We start from the raw sequence: 15,082 nt of genomic DNA, 5'->3' as shown, positions 1-15,082 counted from the left end.
AATTAAAAAAAGGCTAAAATCGGAACACTAAATAAACATAGTTCATGCATAAATCAATAAAACATTTATACCCGTGAACACTCAAAATGGATCCAAATGAAGCTCTGTGAACCACGAACATTTATAATAGTTTCCTTACCCGTATTGTACTTACTTCGAGTAAAATTGGAAAACGTTGATTTTAAATTCTATCTTACATTGCGTTTTTCCTCAAACACAGTTTCTATGTGCAACTGAATGATATGGCTGTATAATGTAAATGATCGAAGTAAAAAATAATTAGCAATTAAACACTCACCTTCATGTTGTGGAAATACATTTTTTATTGTTCGTAAACATTCGGTTTGGATTTAGAATGAAGTAGGAATGAGGGAAAAATTCAAAAGAGTATCAGTGTAACATTACAGGCTAGAGACAAGCTTTCATGAAATGCTACTTATTTACTCCCCTAAGTGTTTTGCTTGTTTGTGTTTATATTAATGAATTACCGGTTACATGTTTTCATACATTCATTAAGTCATTCATTAAATGTAAATCATTTTCATTTGAGATTTACAAAAAAAATGTTTCACTATAATACTATGTTAACCCAACATCAACGACACCAATAGAACGGATTTAAATTGAAGATCACAAAACTTAAAATATTTATTAAAGCTCCTGAACCAAAGCTCCAGTAAATGTGTTCCAAGCATTAAGATTTTCATATAGTTCGTGTGAGTTGTACTGGTGGTGCATTTCCAACCAGACATGCTCATTTCTGTTCAGTCTAACAGCGGTGGAGTCCGACGAACATGTAGCGTCCCCCTCATTATATGCATAGGTAACCGTCAGGCGCGTATGGCTGCTCAAATCTGCATTTCCCTTTCCGAGGTAGAAACCAGGATAACTTCGAGGCCAATAGCAGATTTGAACAGTGAAGTAGTATATCCCGTCTACAGGAGCTGTGAAATGACCAGTGTTGGGATTGTACGCATTGCCTTCGTTGAAGATTACAGTAGGAAATGCATTGATATTATTTGACAAGATGTTGAGTCCGTGAGCGTTGAAGGCTGCTATAGTACCTGCAAAAGTATAATTAATAGATGTCATTTAAAGCGTCGATGCTTAAAGCGCGAAATGTATAATTGACTTTACATAGAGATCATATGACTCATACAAATTCTTCAAAGGAAGCAATTTAATTTTTCATTTAAATGTTACTTTGTTAATGTTTATAGTAAATAATCATGTACACTTAAAAATGAAGTGTTCACAGCATTTAAGTTGTTGTTTTTAAACTGAAACAGAATGCATATTTGGGATAACGTAAAAGCATTATATTATCATGAAAACCAAATGAATTTAATATTTTTCCTACAACGGTATGCGACAAATTGACCGATGGCAGTATAAATGAAAAGCGCTATCAATGTCGCTTAGTGATTTTTGAATGCTATGTCAGTATTTTTCAAATTATCGATAAAAGCCAAAACTGACACGTTATTGTTATATCTTTATCAGGTGGTGATTATCCATAACGATATTTTTGAGCGTCGCTGTTTATAAAGGGTTTGATGATAAGTTTTCTAAACATTCAGATATGTATGTATGTATATGTATATACATATATATGTATATAAATATATAAAACGCTGCATTTATTTTATGCCGAAGCTTTCGACCTCACGGTCTTCATCAGCGGCCATTTTTTATTTCAACATGTTCGATTATATACGGATATGACGTCGTGCATTTCCGGCGTTAACGTCGTTTTCGCGCCCTTTCATGAATGTCTATTCCTGCACGTTGATGACATATGATTGGTATGTTCTTAGTTTTGCCTACCACAATTGCTCCATGGTCTTGCGGTACTCGTCCGACCCGCTAAGTATTTCAAGTCCCATTATTCGGAACTCATCCATGGAGTGTCCGTCTGTACAGAAATGTTCAGCTACCGGGTCACTGTGCTGTGTGTGAATACGCGACAGATTCAACAGATGTCGCTGGTACAGAGTTCCGCCGGTCTCTCCCACATACACGTACCTGAGACAGGGCCGACAGTTGACCGCGTACACAACATTTGATGATTTGCAATCCACATTATTCCTCACCCTGTATTTCCTGCCGCTGGGATCTTTGAGATAGTCCGCCGTCATCATGTACGGGCAAATGGCGCCCTACAGGGCCCGCTCATGTTGGGCTTCCGGAAGAACATCCTATTGTGTTTCTTGTGTACTAGGATGTCTTTCAGGTTGCAATCTCTTCTGAAGGCTGCTAATGGCGGCTCAGGGAACACTTCCTTCATTTTATCAGACGTGTGCAGCGTGTGTAGGTGTCTGCGGATGATAAGGCCGATTTGGGGAGTGCGCGCGAAAATGTAATCACGAGCGGTATCTTTGTTAAACGCTTCGAGTTTGTCTATTCGGGTCATTTCGCGTAAATGTCATCTCTCTTCTTATTGTCCACCTTTATCAATTCTGTTTCCACGCACGCCCCGTTATATACACGGTTCACGAGCTGTGTTTTCATAGCCTGTCTATGCCACCGGTAGGCAACTTCCTCTTAACAAATTCTTTTCGCACGCACACCCATACCAAAATCGGTCGTATCATCCGCAAAATGGCGTCCAAAATTGTCGAAAGTTTAGACTCTCATATAAGGCTGAGTTTTTCCTGGTTTCTGATTGGCTGAATCTCGTATTGGCCGACCTTTTTCCGTATTGGCCTTGTTTTGCCATATTGGCCGCTTTTTTCTCGAATAAGGCGAGTTTCGAGTTTTATTGGCGAGGCTAAACTTGTATGGGGCGACCAAACAAATTGAACACATTCTCGTCTAATATTATAAAGTTAATATATATATATATATATATATATATATATATATATATATATATATATATATATATATATATATATATATATATATATATATATATATACACACGTGTCTGGGATTTAAATATATATTGATATAGCCAAAGCGTTACGCACAACTCATCAAGGAATAATATATATGTATTTAACATTTTTAAATATGTTCTATCATGCACTATAATGAAAACCATATTAGTATTATTTTTATACAAAACCACCATAAGTAAATCTACTCACACGGTCTGTTTATACACACAGCAAATGCCTCCGTGTTTCCCTCACACACCTTGCCGTATACAGAAGGACTTGGGTTGGTACACGTCCTGTGTTGCAGCTTTTGACCCACTCCACATGTTACTGAACAGCTATCCCACGAACCCCAACTCGACCAGCCACCATCTTTATTACACATGTCAATAATACTTCGATTTTTTAACGATGTAAAATAATATATTTTACAAACCACTATAATTCAATTTCAGTTACATGCACTACCATAAAACATTTTCTTAAAATTCGTCATCAAATCAAATTGTAAGAACAAGCATTTTAAAAACAGATTTTCTTCTTTTTTACACGACCAATACACCGAGACCTAATACGTGTTTACTGTTTTTGTGGGCAATTTAGAATAGTGTAAGTACTTCTTAAGTCATATGTTAATGTTATTTAAGATGAGCCATTTTTATTCAAAAGCTATTTTATGATGATTTATACTTACTTCTTGCGCCACAAGGATCATTCAGACATATAGAATATTCGCTATTATCACCCACACAATCGTCGCCCAGAGCGTTTGGTTTAGGATTGGTGCACGTCCTTGATCTCTTCTGGAGTCCCCCATCGCAAGTGACAGAACAAGTGGACCATACGGACCATGCTGACCAGTTGCCATGCACTGATAAAGAAACGAACAATTAATCATTTAATCGAGCTGACAGTTCAATTTTTATTTTGTGTGATTGTTGCCCTTGTCAATCAATTTGATTTTACCATTCTTTTAACAGATATACATTGCCAAACTGTCGTCCACTACACTAATCATACCTGGTGAAACGCAGGGTTGATTTTGGCAAATATTGTATTCGCTATTATCACCAAAACAATAGTCGCCAAGAGTGTTTGGTTTAGGATTGGTGCACGTCCTTAATCTCTTCTGGAGTCCTCCATCGCAAGTGACAGAACAAGTGGACCATAAGGACCAGGCTGACCAGTTGCCATGCACTGTTGAAGAAACACAAGCAATAAATGATGAACTCTAGCTGGCAGATCATCTCTATCGTGTTTCATTATTGTCCACGTAAAATATTTGCAATCAATTGCGACCATATCTTGGGTCCTCCATCCCACTAACTAGATGAACTGGACCATACGGTCAAGGCTCGCCAGTTGAAAAAATATTGTAATTCTTCTTTTAAATTTGTGTTCATTGCTGTTATTGTATATCAAATGCGAGTTTCTACCTTCAACTCATAGTATAATTTAAACGCCTAAAATTAAAATATTGTTACCCGGGGCAACGCAGTGATCATTTTGGCAAACAGTATATTCACTAGCATCGCCATAACAATTGTCGCCAAATCGGTCTGGTCTTGGATTGGTGCAGGTTCTTGTCTTTTTCATAATTCCAACATCACAGGTAACTGAGCAACTAGACCAACTGGACCAATCCGCCCAGTTTCCATGCACTGAGTGATAGAAATAAACGTTACTTTTTTCTAATATTGCTGGTAAGATTTATTCGGTTTGGAAACGTGGGACTTGAATACATTTGGCAAATTATAAATTTTAATGTATCGAAAATTACAAAGCGTGATAACGTGCTACTTGGAAATTCAAAAACAAATTAAGCGTATTGGATTGGATTCTTGGATTATTGAAGGTATTGAAAATTAAAATGTATTATATTTGTAATTTGTAGAAGCGTCTGTTGAACATGATTTAATATTTACAATGGTTTACAAGACCCATCGATTACTTCAGTTTCTATGAAACCGCTTATATAATATATAAAGCATTTTAATAGACGAAAAGTAATGTCCTTTAACCCGGACAAAGCTGCTTTGTGCACAGTTTAGTGTCAACATCTGGTCCAGAACAGTAAAGGCCACCGTTGCTAGGGGGCGGATTAGTGCATGTGCGTGTACGCTCCTGCGTGCCATTCGCACACGTCACACTGCACGGAGTCCAAGTGCCCCATTCCGCCCAGTCCCCATCAACTGTGTGCAAATATCAGTCTTAAAATAATTTTAGTAAACCTGTTATATTGCCCATGTCGGTTGTAATAGAAACAACAGACGGCTATTAAGCTTTAATCAGATGGGAAGTTATCTATAATGAAATTTAAATATCGCTTATTGTATAATATTTGACCAAGGTTTGCCACACTCTCATAGCGAAACGGAAACATGATGTACTGACTTGTTTATTCAGAAAAAATACTTTTCAGAACTCTTATGTGATCTTACCGAGCTGACACAGGCCACAGAACTTTGGACACGTGATTTTTGCATGATGAACATCTGCGCAGACATTAAAAAGGGTATTTAATCGAGCGCAGTCGAGTGTTTCGTCATCAGTGCACTCGGAAGCTGCAAAGAGGTACACGTGTTCACACATCAAAGTTGACTTTAGAAAACTTATTAAAGCAACACAAGGCATGAACTTCGCATTAATTATAGATCGTATTTATTGTAGAATCCCGATCAGATAGATATACATTATCTTATAGTATGGGATGAACGACTGATTATACACTTTTTTCATAGCTTTAAATAAGCAACACGTTCTTAAGTTATTAGATTAATCAATAACACATTAACGATATAGCATTGGCATTGACAAAAGTTAGATGAAAACCGAGATTTGAAACTAAAATAAACTTGAAGCGAACACATTACATATAACAAAAATTAATGAACTAAATTGCAATCAATTTTTTTCCGCCACGCCTAATTAACTGAATCTAATTCGAAATTTATTCCTACAGGAAACCGAAGAGGAATGAAATGTTGACCATTGATGAATGTTGATGCTCTATTCGGGAAACCATTTCAAATGAATATGAGTGGAATCAATCGTTTTGTAATAATTCTGAAGTCTTACGTTTTTTATGAAAGCAAAGGTTCTCATTGCATCGGTCAGTACTGCAGCATTCATGGCATATGTACTGCTGTCTCGTCTGGACGGAGCGACCGATGATACTGTGTGGGCTAACAGCGAGGGAACTGCATAACTGCAATGTATTTAATTACTGATACATGGGTGCAACACCAAGATTTCTGTTTCAATGAAGGCACAAACAATGTATTATATGCAAACATTGTAATTGTAAAATGTTCAGTAGATTAATTATATAGTATAATATTTATTACCTGATTGTTTTGACATCCCATGGTGTAGCGTAATTCGGAGTCAGTTTGGAATATGTGTAAAGAGCAGGACTGCTTGTCAAAACAGAAAAACATTGTTCATTAATGAGACAGATTGAACGATGCTCGAACTGGTTTTATAGTTATCATATTTCTTTATAAACATATTCCCTTTTCGACAGTTTTCTCGATTAGTATTGACGGTATAAAAATAATGTTAGAGGAAGTGCGGACTACAAGAAACATAATCCTTTCTTCGACATTCATGTATTTAGTTCCCTATGTATAATTATCTTGTTGAACGCAAAATAAATAGAGAACAATACAAGTGATTGCAAACAACAAGAAGACAAACTTCTCTATCAATTATACAAATTTGGTGGGTTTTTCTTGTTATTTGCTTTTCTATTTTGGACCATTGCTCTCTTACTTTTGATAAGAATCTTATGACAATTCATATGCTCGTGATTATAAGACACCAAGACACACTTTATAGTACACATTCCATCTATCGGTTTTCCGATTTAATGTTCTGTTTTTCATTAAATAAATAAAACTTGTCTGTGGTCCAATGTTTGAAGGTCAACCTGTTTGGTCAAAGTAATTTAGTCGGGGTCAATTTGTTTAAACATATTTATTCAAACAAGAACTTTGATACATACACGTTCATACAACATGTATATTAAATATTCATATTATATTATGTTTAAAAAATAAAATCGGGTCATTTTGCGCTAGCGGTGATTTTAAGTGTTCATTTTTATGCATTGAGCTCAAATGGATTCAAAACACATCTTGGCATTATACCAAATCTTTTCGAAAAAAGTTAATACAAACTTGACCACTGGAACATTGTGAAGTATTTCTGCACTCATTAGGATCAGCAATGTTTTGACAAGTGTAACACTCTATGCATTCTGGAAACACAGATTTAACATTTTAAGGTATCCGATGCATACAAACATATATTGAAAAGATACTAAAATGGAGTTAAATATGAACTAAATGGTATACCTGACACTCTAATCATGCACAGAATCGCCAGTGGAATCCAAACTCCTGCAACGTAGAACAAACCCGTCATGTACGCTTGAAAGAACCATATATATATATATATATATATATATATATATATATATATATATATATATATATATATATATATATATATATATATATATATATATATATATATATATATATATATATATATATATATATATATATGGTTCTTCATATGTAAAAATATTATAATCATGTATTATGTATTATTTTACTACCATAAAACAAATCAAATTTTTACCATATTATATTATATTACATGAAACCTACCTATGTTCATTTCTCCGCCTTAATGTCCCTTGTACTTTAGAGAAACAATTGGTCTTATCAGGGAACGTGTTTGACTTTTTAACATTCGTGACTGTGACAGAGATTACACTTGATGATTGTATAAAATGTCCTACATACATGGAAACATGTCATTTGATGAAACAAGAGAATAGTTTTACGAAACTTTGCTATCACACAATCAAATTAGTTCTTACCTCTTCAAGTTGCATGTATGTATGGTACATGTATTTTCATCTTGATTTGAATACTATTAGTATTTAAATAATCTCATTTATTTTTCACTACCATAGTAAATTTAGATATTTAAATACATTTTTTTGACACCATACCCACCACCAAAGGGTAAATAACTATTTTATAATACATATTATATTAATGCCATGAAATACCTATTGGATAGCCTGGTGTCACATATGCTCATAATGACAAGAAGGAATGTTCAAAGACCCATATATAACATTTAGCGAGGAGTGCACATTGTCTGAATTAAACATCTTTGTATAGCTATTTTCTTGTGTATTTGGTTAAAATTCAGGTTTAAGTGTTCATATCGCAATGTATTTTTCTTTTACCAGAGATATTCCTTATCTTCTTATTAAACGAATACGTGCGGTTCATTTAGGCGTTATTGACTGTTGTTATTATGATATCGTTTGTTGGATATCATGTTTTATTTCTGTCATTGGCATGTCTTTATGATGCAAATTTCTGGTATTTATATAATCTATAGTGACATAGGGATTAATTTTCCGACAATTAAGATATATATGCTACATATGTCGATCCATTTCCTTTAGTATAAAGTATGAACTAATTAGTTGTCCTTTTAATTACAATATTGTATTTTTATTTAGGACTTTCGTTACGTTCGTACATCTTTTTGAAAAGAAACGCATACACTTCCATTAAATGAAAACTGTGAAAGGGGTTTCAAACACACTGTTTAACTACCTAACTAAATTCTAACCAAATGACGTTTAGGTGACAGGTAGAGTAGCTTTAAACGTGTACGGCTTATTACGCATATCGTTCTGAATTTAATGGTGAACTCCGCATTAATCATTGCACATTCCAACACTACTATGTGACTTTCTATCTTTGTAAAAATGAAAAATTTCATTTGGTAAATATTCGCAAATGTGAAACAAAACATAATATGTTCATATTATATTTTGTAATTATACTAATTCAAACACCGAATATGTAAATAAATAATGCGTACAAACAACTCGTTCAAACGATTCAATTCAACAGCATTGTTAAAATAACAACAGTTTTCGTTGAATCGTACATATTCGAACACATACATTTAATTTGACATTCCTTTCGCACGTTTCAGAGCAAAATATAAACATTAATATTTTTATAAAAGTAAGACAATACTATTATCGAGGGACATATGAAGTACCAAGGGGGTTTTGCAACAAAGCCTTGGTATTTTGAGACGTATTTCCACGTGTCACCACGTGTTACAAAAAGACATGATTAACATAAACCAAACAGTGGAACATGTCTCCATGGAGTATGGTCGTGACATTGCAGTAGGTGCACTGTTGTGCTGCGCTGGAAAGGAGGTAGACGAGCCGCTGCTGCTAATGCACAGAGTTGTTGCGAGCGTCGTTGTTGTGCACAACGGAAAACCCTTCTCCCATGGCATCCGCGATAAAACAGTGACGTTCCAACTTGAATCCGAGTCTGAAAAGTGCAGGGAACTATTAAACATCTTGCAAACAGTAATCTGCTACTTGTTGACTCCATTGGTTATTATAATGAATGCGTAATGAAACAGAATTATTCCGTTTTAAGAGAAACATGTGACGATTAAGGATGCTTATTCGTTACCTTGGTACGAAAATAACAACTTTTTATGTGTTTTTTTCCCTTTACACATCCAAGGGCAGCGGAACATCGTGTGCATGTTCGTGTCGCACGTTCCTCGTAGTGACATTGAACATTCTGGATCGATGTCATTGGTTCCAACGCAGTGTACCGAAGTAAAATATTATAACGCATGTATTGTTTTGTGACCTTGAACATTCTGGATCGATGTCATTGGTTCCAACGCAGATTACTGAAATATAATATTATAACGCATGTATTGTTTTGTGACCTTGAACATTCTTGATCAATGTCATTGGATCTAACAAGAGTTTACTGAAGTAAAATATTATAACGCATGTATTATTTTGATTTGTCTATATGGAACTTGGTCAGAAGATTTGTTCTAATGATATCTGGGCCAAGTTCAAAATGGTTCTCGCCCGTTAAAAAACAGGGCCGCCAAAGGGCGCTGCATTTTTCCTGCAATGACTATATTAAAACTTTGTTTACTATGTTGTTGATATTTTGGCCAAGTTTGAACATGGTTTCAGAAACATGTAAAAAGTTGCTGAAAGCAGCTCAGTTCCCTGAAGGCTTAGGTGAGCGACCGTTAGCATCTGGTCTCTTGTTTATAATTGTGTTAAGTCGAAACGGCGCAATGAAATCGAGCGCTGTGAATGCGTATTTGATCCTTATAATGGTCGCTGTGAGGTTCTAGTATTTCGTCTGTGCTTACATGCAAGAATCATATAGTAATTTCTTTTTCCGTCCCTCCGTCCGTCAGCCGGTCTCACTTCTGGTGCGTAGAAAAACTCGTTAAGTATTGAGTGATTCAAATAAACCTTCATATATATAAGCACAGAGCATATGACTTATTGGTATACCCGGTGTTCAGAGTTCAAGGACATTAACTCTCTTTTAAGGATTTACCGAGCCCTTCAATTTTCATGTTCGGAATATAACTCAAAACGTGATGAAATTTAAACTATCCTTTATACTAGTACATTAAGATTAAATGCAGATCACAAGAAAAACAACTCTCTTGTCAACGCTTAGTTGATGCTTTCCTATACGCCTGACGTACTGTTTTAATACGTTTGGCCAGATACCAGACGATTTGTATCTTACACATTACATGGAGAAACAAACTAACAGTTAGAAGGTTCAAAACTTTATAAAAAAAACTATTGGATAAGCGTTAAATGAATTCCAATTACTACTTTCACAGATATACGATTAGGTGTATCCTAAATGCAACAGCACCCAAGCGTGTTCGTTCCTGTTAAGCTTCACATTGGTGTAAGCCAATGAACACGACCCGGTCATATATGTTTATTGATGTGTAGAAGTCTGACGTTAATGATTTCTTTGCCTTTTCCTATGTAAACGTTAAGACATGACTAGAGACAGATAAGTGAAGTTAAGTGGTAAATCCCGACCACAGCAGCTGGGAAGTGTCCAGTGCTGGCGTTTCGACCTGTTTGGTTCGTCGTCATTACAAGCAACGGCAGTGCAGGCATTGTTTTTATATTTGCGTTTGTATAGTCTTTGTTTTTAAGAGAACATAAATGAACATTAATAGGGAAATTTGCAAAACCTATATTTGATAAGACGAAAAATGTTGCGGCGTATAAGCTGTATAAGCCATTCCTGGTTTTCGTTTTATAACTTATGTAGCGGAAAAAAAAATCTTTTTAGAGAAAATCTTGTACATTTATTGAGTTCAAACTTGATGCATTTGTAATATAGATAACTGATATATATTTCCGGAGATTGAAACTTACATTATTTATTAAATAAGCGCCTAAAATAAAAAGATAACGGTAGTTCTTCGCCATACACTCTAGACTTTTACCATCATGAACAATTTATATCATTTGACGGTTTGATTAGAATGTGCTATATTTGCGTTTATTGAAATGACATTATTTGGCCTATATTAGCTTTTTTCTAAGCGCAAATAGCAATGACGATGTTTTAAGATGGACTCCAGTCGATTAAAACGATCTTTGCAAGATGAGCTCGTCTATCCCTGTCAGAGGTATGAGGTTCACTGTTGTTTTTATAGAGTAAACTGTATGGTGGTAAATTTCCGTTTAAATAAACTTCGCGTAACTTTAATAGAAAATTTGATAGAGTTTACTTACTATTGTTAAATACATTTCTAAACGTAGTAACACAATTAAATTGATAATATTCTGATATTGATTTGAAAAGGCTGGGTATGCATTAAAAGTGTGCCGATATTCATTCTTTCCTTCCTATTGGGCCATTTCCGGTTGGTTGCTGGTACACGATCGGTTTCCCACGCCGTCGTGTACTGAAGTGATCTTATTTACAACGTCATAATGTATTGTTAACGAGATAACGTCGTGGTGTTTTCAGCTAATAACATCTACGTCTCTGATGACTATGATAGGTAACGCTTGAGTGTTTCATATACAATATTTACAACTCGTGCATATAAGTATCCATTACTTTTTTGCAGATCATTAAAATTAATAGTCAACATAACGAACTTAACTTAAATGGCTCCAATAATATATTATAACGACAAATTGTATTTACTATTATTCATTTATGCGACATAATTAAATTAAACATTGCAGACGGATATACCTTTTTCGCAGAAGCATAGCTTCGACCTGTGATGATATATTGATTAGTTTTGCAAAGATTATATTTCCTTACTGGGGAAAGAGTATGCATTCATGGTCGTTTAGTACCGATGCTTACTCTTCAATGTGATTTTGGGACATAATTCGCAACCAATCCGAAAGTTGCCATGTATGTATGTTAACTAGAAGCGCTCAAATGAAATGCCATTCTATTTATAAAAACAGACAATTAGCATTCTTCTATATCTCTTGCTAACCAACATTTGCAGAGGGGTGAACGTTATTGATGCATCAGTAGGTTTAACGCAAGAGTAAACTGCATGTGAAGTGCAAATATATATATTCATATATTCACGCCTTTGATTTGTATACAGATAAAGCACCAGCAAGTCATTTGAAATATGATTCACAATTAATGTAATTGCTACACAATTTAAATACATATAACGAATTCACGTCAACCAGTGGTGTGCTAGAATAGCCACAAATAAAATGTAGAACAACAACAACAATACTACTACTACTAATTATACTAACTTGGGATGATTGTGTTAAATCGGTGTTTCAATTTTTTATTCAGAAGCATGGTCTTTGAATGTGCTTAATGAATGATGGTTCATAAAGTTTGGGTGTTGCAACTACTGACATAGTGTTTCGATACGAAGGAACGGATACCATACTGTGCCATACATACGTGGTATACACACTACTGCAACTTTGATGACACAAACGAACCATATGAAGTTCACGAATTTATTAAAGCTCTTGAATCAACGCTCCAGTAAATGTCATCCAATTATAATCCTCATTTTCAAATATCATCGATGTGGTGAATTGATAGTTCATCATCACCCACACGTGCTCATTCCTGGTCAGCTTCACAGAGCTGGATGCAGATGTACATGAGCTGTAGTGATATTCGAGCTGCTCGGTAGCTGTTAGACGCGCCTTGGCCTTGTCGTCCGTGTTTCCACTGCCTTTTTCCAAGAAAAAGTAAACATCGTATCCGGGCTTACTGCAGATTTGGGCAGTAAAGTAGTATGTCCCGCTCACAGGAGCTGTGAAGATCCCAGTTATGTTGTTGTACGCATTGCCTTCGTTGAAGATTACAGTGGGAAATGCATTGACACAATTTGGCAACACATTGTTTCCGTGAGCGTTGAAGGCTGCAACATGACCTGTAATATATAATCGATAGTTTATTTCCAGGTTAAAGGGGCCTTTTCACAGATTTTGGCATTTTTTTTAACTTATTCATTAAATGCTTTATATTGATAAATGTAAACATTGGATCATAAAAGCTCCAGTAAAAAATCAAGAAAAAAATTAAAAAAAGGAAAAGAACATTGCCCGGAGCAGGTTTCGAACCAGTGACCCCTGGAGTCCTGCCAGAGTCCTGAAGTAAAAACGCTTTAGCCTACTGAGCTATTCCGCCGAGTACACATTCTGGACGTATTTTATACCTTATATAAGCAATCTTCGTAGTTTCACAAATTTTACGACAAAAACAGAACTCTCCAAATTATTCAATCGTTTCGCGTTGCAACGCTTTATAATTTTTAGGTTTTAAAATCGTCAAAAGATGCATATGATGGCTATATTAGAGCATGGTTAATGTTCAGTATTACTGTTTCCTCACAAATATCATAACTAAAACGAAAACTTACGAATCTGAAACAACTTTTTTCAATTTTGTCAATTTACCAAAGCGTGAAAAGATCCCTTTAAACGTATGTATTATAAAAATAAATAAAATGTATCGACACACTCTATTCATTTTACATATAACATACCAAATGCAGTTAATTATGCCTTTTGTTGAACGTTGTGTTGAGTATGAATGTGCAATTTTGATTTCCAAATGAAAATTATTTTAAATTAAATAAATAACAAAATATAACATGCTTTTATAAAATTCTGCCTGATCAACTATTTAGCAGTTAACACATGGCGGCGGTGTGATAGCTGTCTATTATAGCATAACTCAACCGTAATGTTTTTTTTTAAACGGGCCAATAGGATAAATAGAACTCCGACGCTATGTTTACTATTTTGTATTGCATTATTAATCAAACAAATACGTTCTTTTATAATCAAATAACATTCGTAACAGCCATATTAGAAATTAATTTAACGTAGAAAGCTTTTTGTATTATTTTAATTTACGGATGTAGATCAAATTGTTTCACGACCGTTTTCCCTTTGCTTTCAAATAATAAAGAAGGAATTTAATTAAGTTAAAACAAAAACATGTGTATAGTTCTTAAATGGAATCATACTTTAACTGACAATAACAATTATTTGTCCTACATAAATGTCACGGTACCGAACTAAAGCGTGATTGGCGATAAGCTGTGTAAGCGACCCGGTTAGCTCATTCGGTAGAGCACTCGCATTGTTAATATAATATCCCCTTTGGTGTTTTTTATTGTTTATGATCTAAAGTTTATGATATGTTATTTCGTTCATATATCTGACTAAAACCCTATAAAAAAGTTATATAACAAGTAATAAAATGTAGCAAACCAGACATTTAAGATACGAAAGGATTTGGATTGTTAATCGCAGTTGCTACCGTCAACCCAGGAGGATGTAACAACTGCACGGAGTTGAATTTGCATCAACCTTCAAAATATATCGTCAAGAGCGACATTCAGAGTCAATCCTAAAACGTTGCTAAAATCTGCCGAAATCCAGAAAACCCGCAAGTGTGCAAAACAACTACACTACCACTTTTAACATTCACCCATCGTAATGTGATTTAATTTGCTTTAATTTATGGTTTGCAGTCAAGAAGTAAATTTCATTAACAGCAGGATATCAATCTTTAGGGACTCATGTGTGTTCGAGACTGGTTTGACTAAGTTGTGCTTATTGATGCGATGGTGATGCTTGTTGCGTTGTACTGTAGTTATGTTGTGAATGTTCAGATGATAAAGTAATAATAACCATAGACTCGTGGAAGACCAACATCCATTTTTATGAATTACCATTTTACTACGGTCCATTATTATGGAGAGTAAGTTAGTTCCTTTTTCCTAGTTCCTTATTCCTTATTCGAATA

At 34.9% G+C, this 15,082-nt stretch overlaps 1 protein-coding gene across 1 annotated transcript in view; it reads right to left on the bottom strand.

Annotated features, from left to right (window-relative positions):
* The window catches only part of LOC127849284 (uncharacterized), a 72,177-nt gene that overhangs the window by 28,149 nt on the left and 28,946 nt on the right, over nt 1–15,082 (bottom strand). The window contains exons 23-36 of the mRNA XM_052382004.1: nt 12,782–13,196; nt 9,081–9,142; nt 7,559–7,576; nt 7,241–7,285; nt 7,064–7,143; nt 6,230–6,301; nt 5,961–6,090; nt 5,324–5,446; nt 4,904–5,074; nt 4,367–4,543; nt 3,903–4,079; nt 3,577–3,753; nt 3,093–3,254; nt 655–1,064 (exon numbers count right to left, since the gene is read on the bottom strand). Of these exons, the coding sequence (XP_052237964.1) occupies nt 655–1,064; nt 3,093–3,254; nt 3,577–3,753; nt 3,903–4,079; nt 4,367–4,543; nt 4,904–5,074; nt 5,324–5,446; nt 5,961–6,090; nt 6,230–6,301; nt 7,064–7,143; nt 7,241–7,285; nt 7,559–7,576; nt 9,081–9,142; nt 12,782–13,196 (2,219 nt within the window). The remainder of the gene's footprint in view (nt 1–654; nt 1,065–3,092; nt 3,255–3,576; nt 3,754–3,902; nt 4,080–4,366; nt 4,544–4,903; nt 5,075–5,323; nt 5,447–5,960; nt 6,091–6,229; nt 6,302–7,063; nt 7,144–7,240; nt 7,286–7,558; nt 7,577–9,080; nt 9,143–12,781; nt 13,197–15,082) is intronic.

The sequence above is a fragment of the Dreissena polymorpha genome, chromosome 10, assembly GCF_020536995.1.
Source record: "Dreissena polymorpha isolate Duluth1 chromosome 10, UMN_Dpol_1.0, whole genome shotgun sequence".
Classification (NCBI taxonomy): domain Eukaryota; kingdom Metazoa; phylum Mollusca; class Bivalvia; order Myida; family Dreissenidae; genus Dreissena; species Dreissena polymorpha.
This window is presented reverse-complemented; position numbering and strand designations above follow the sequence as displayed.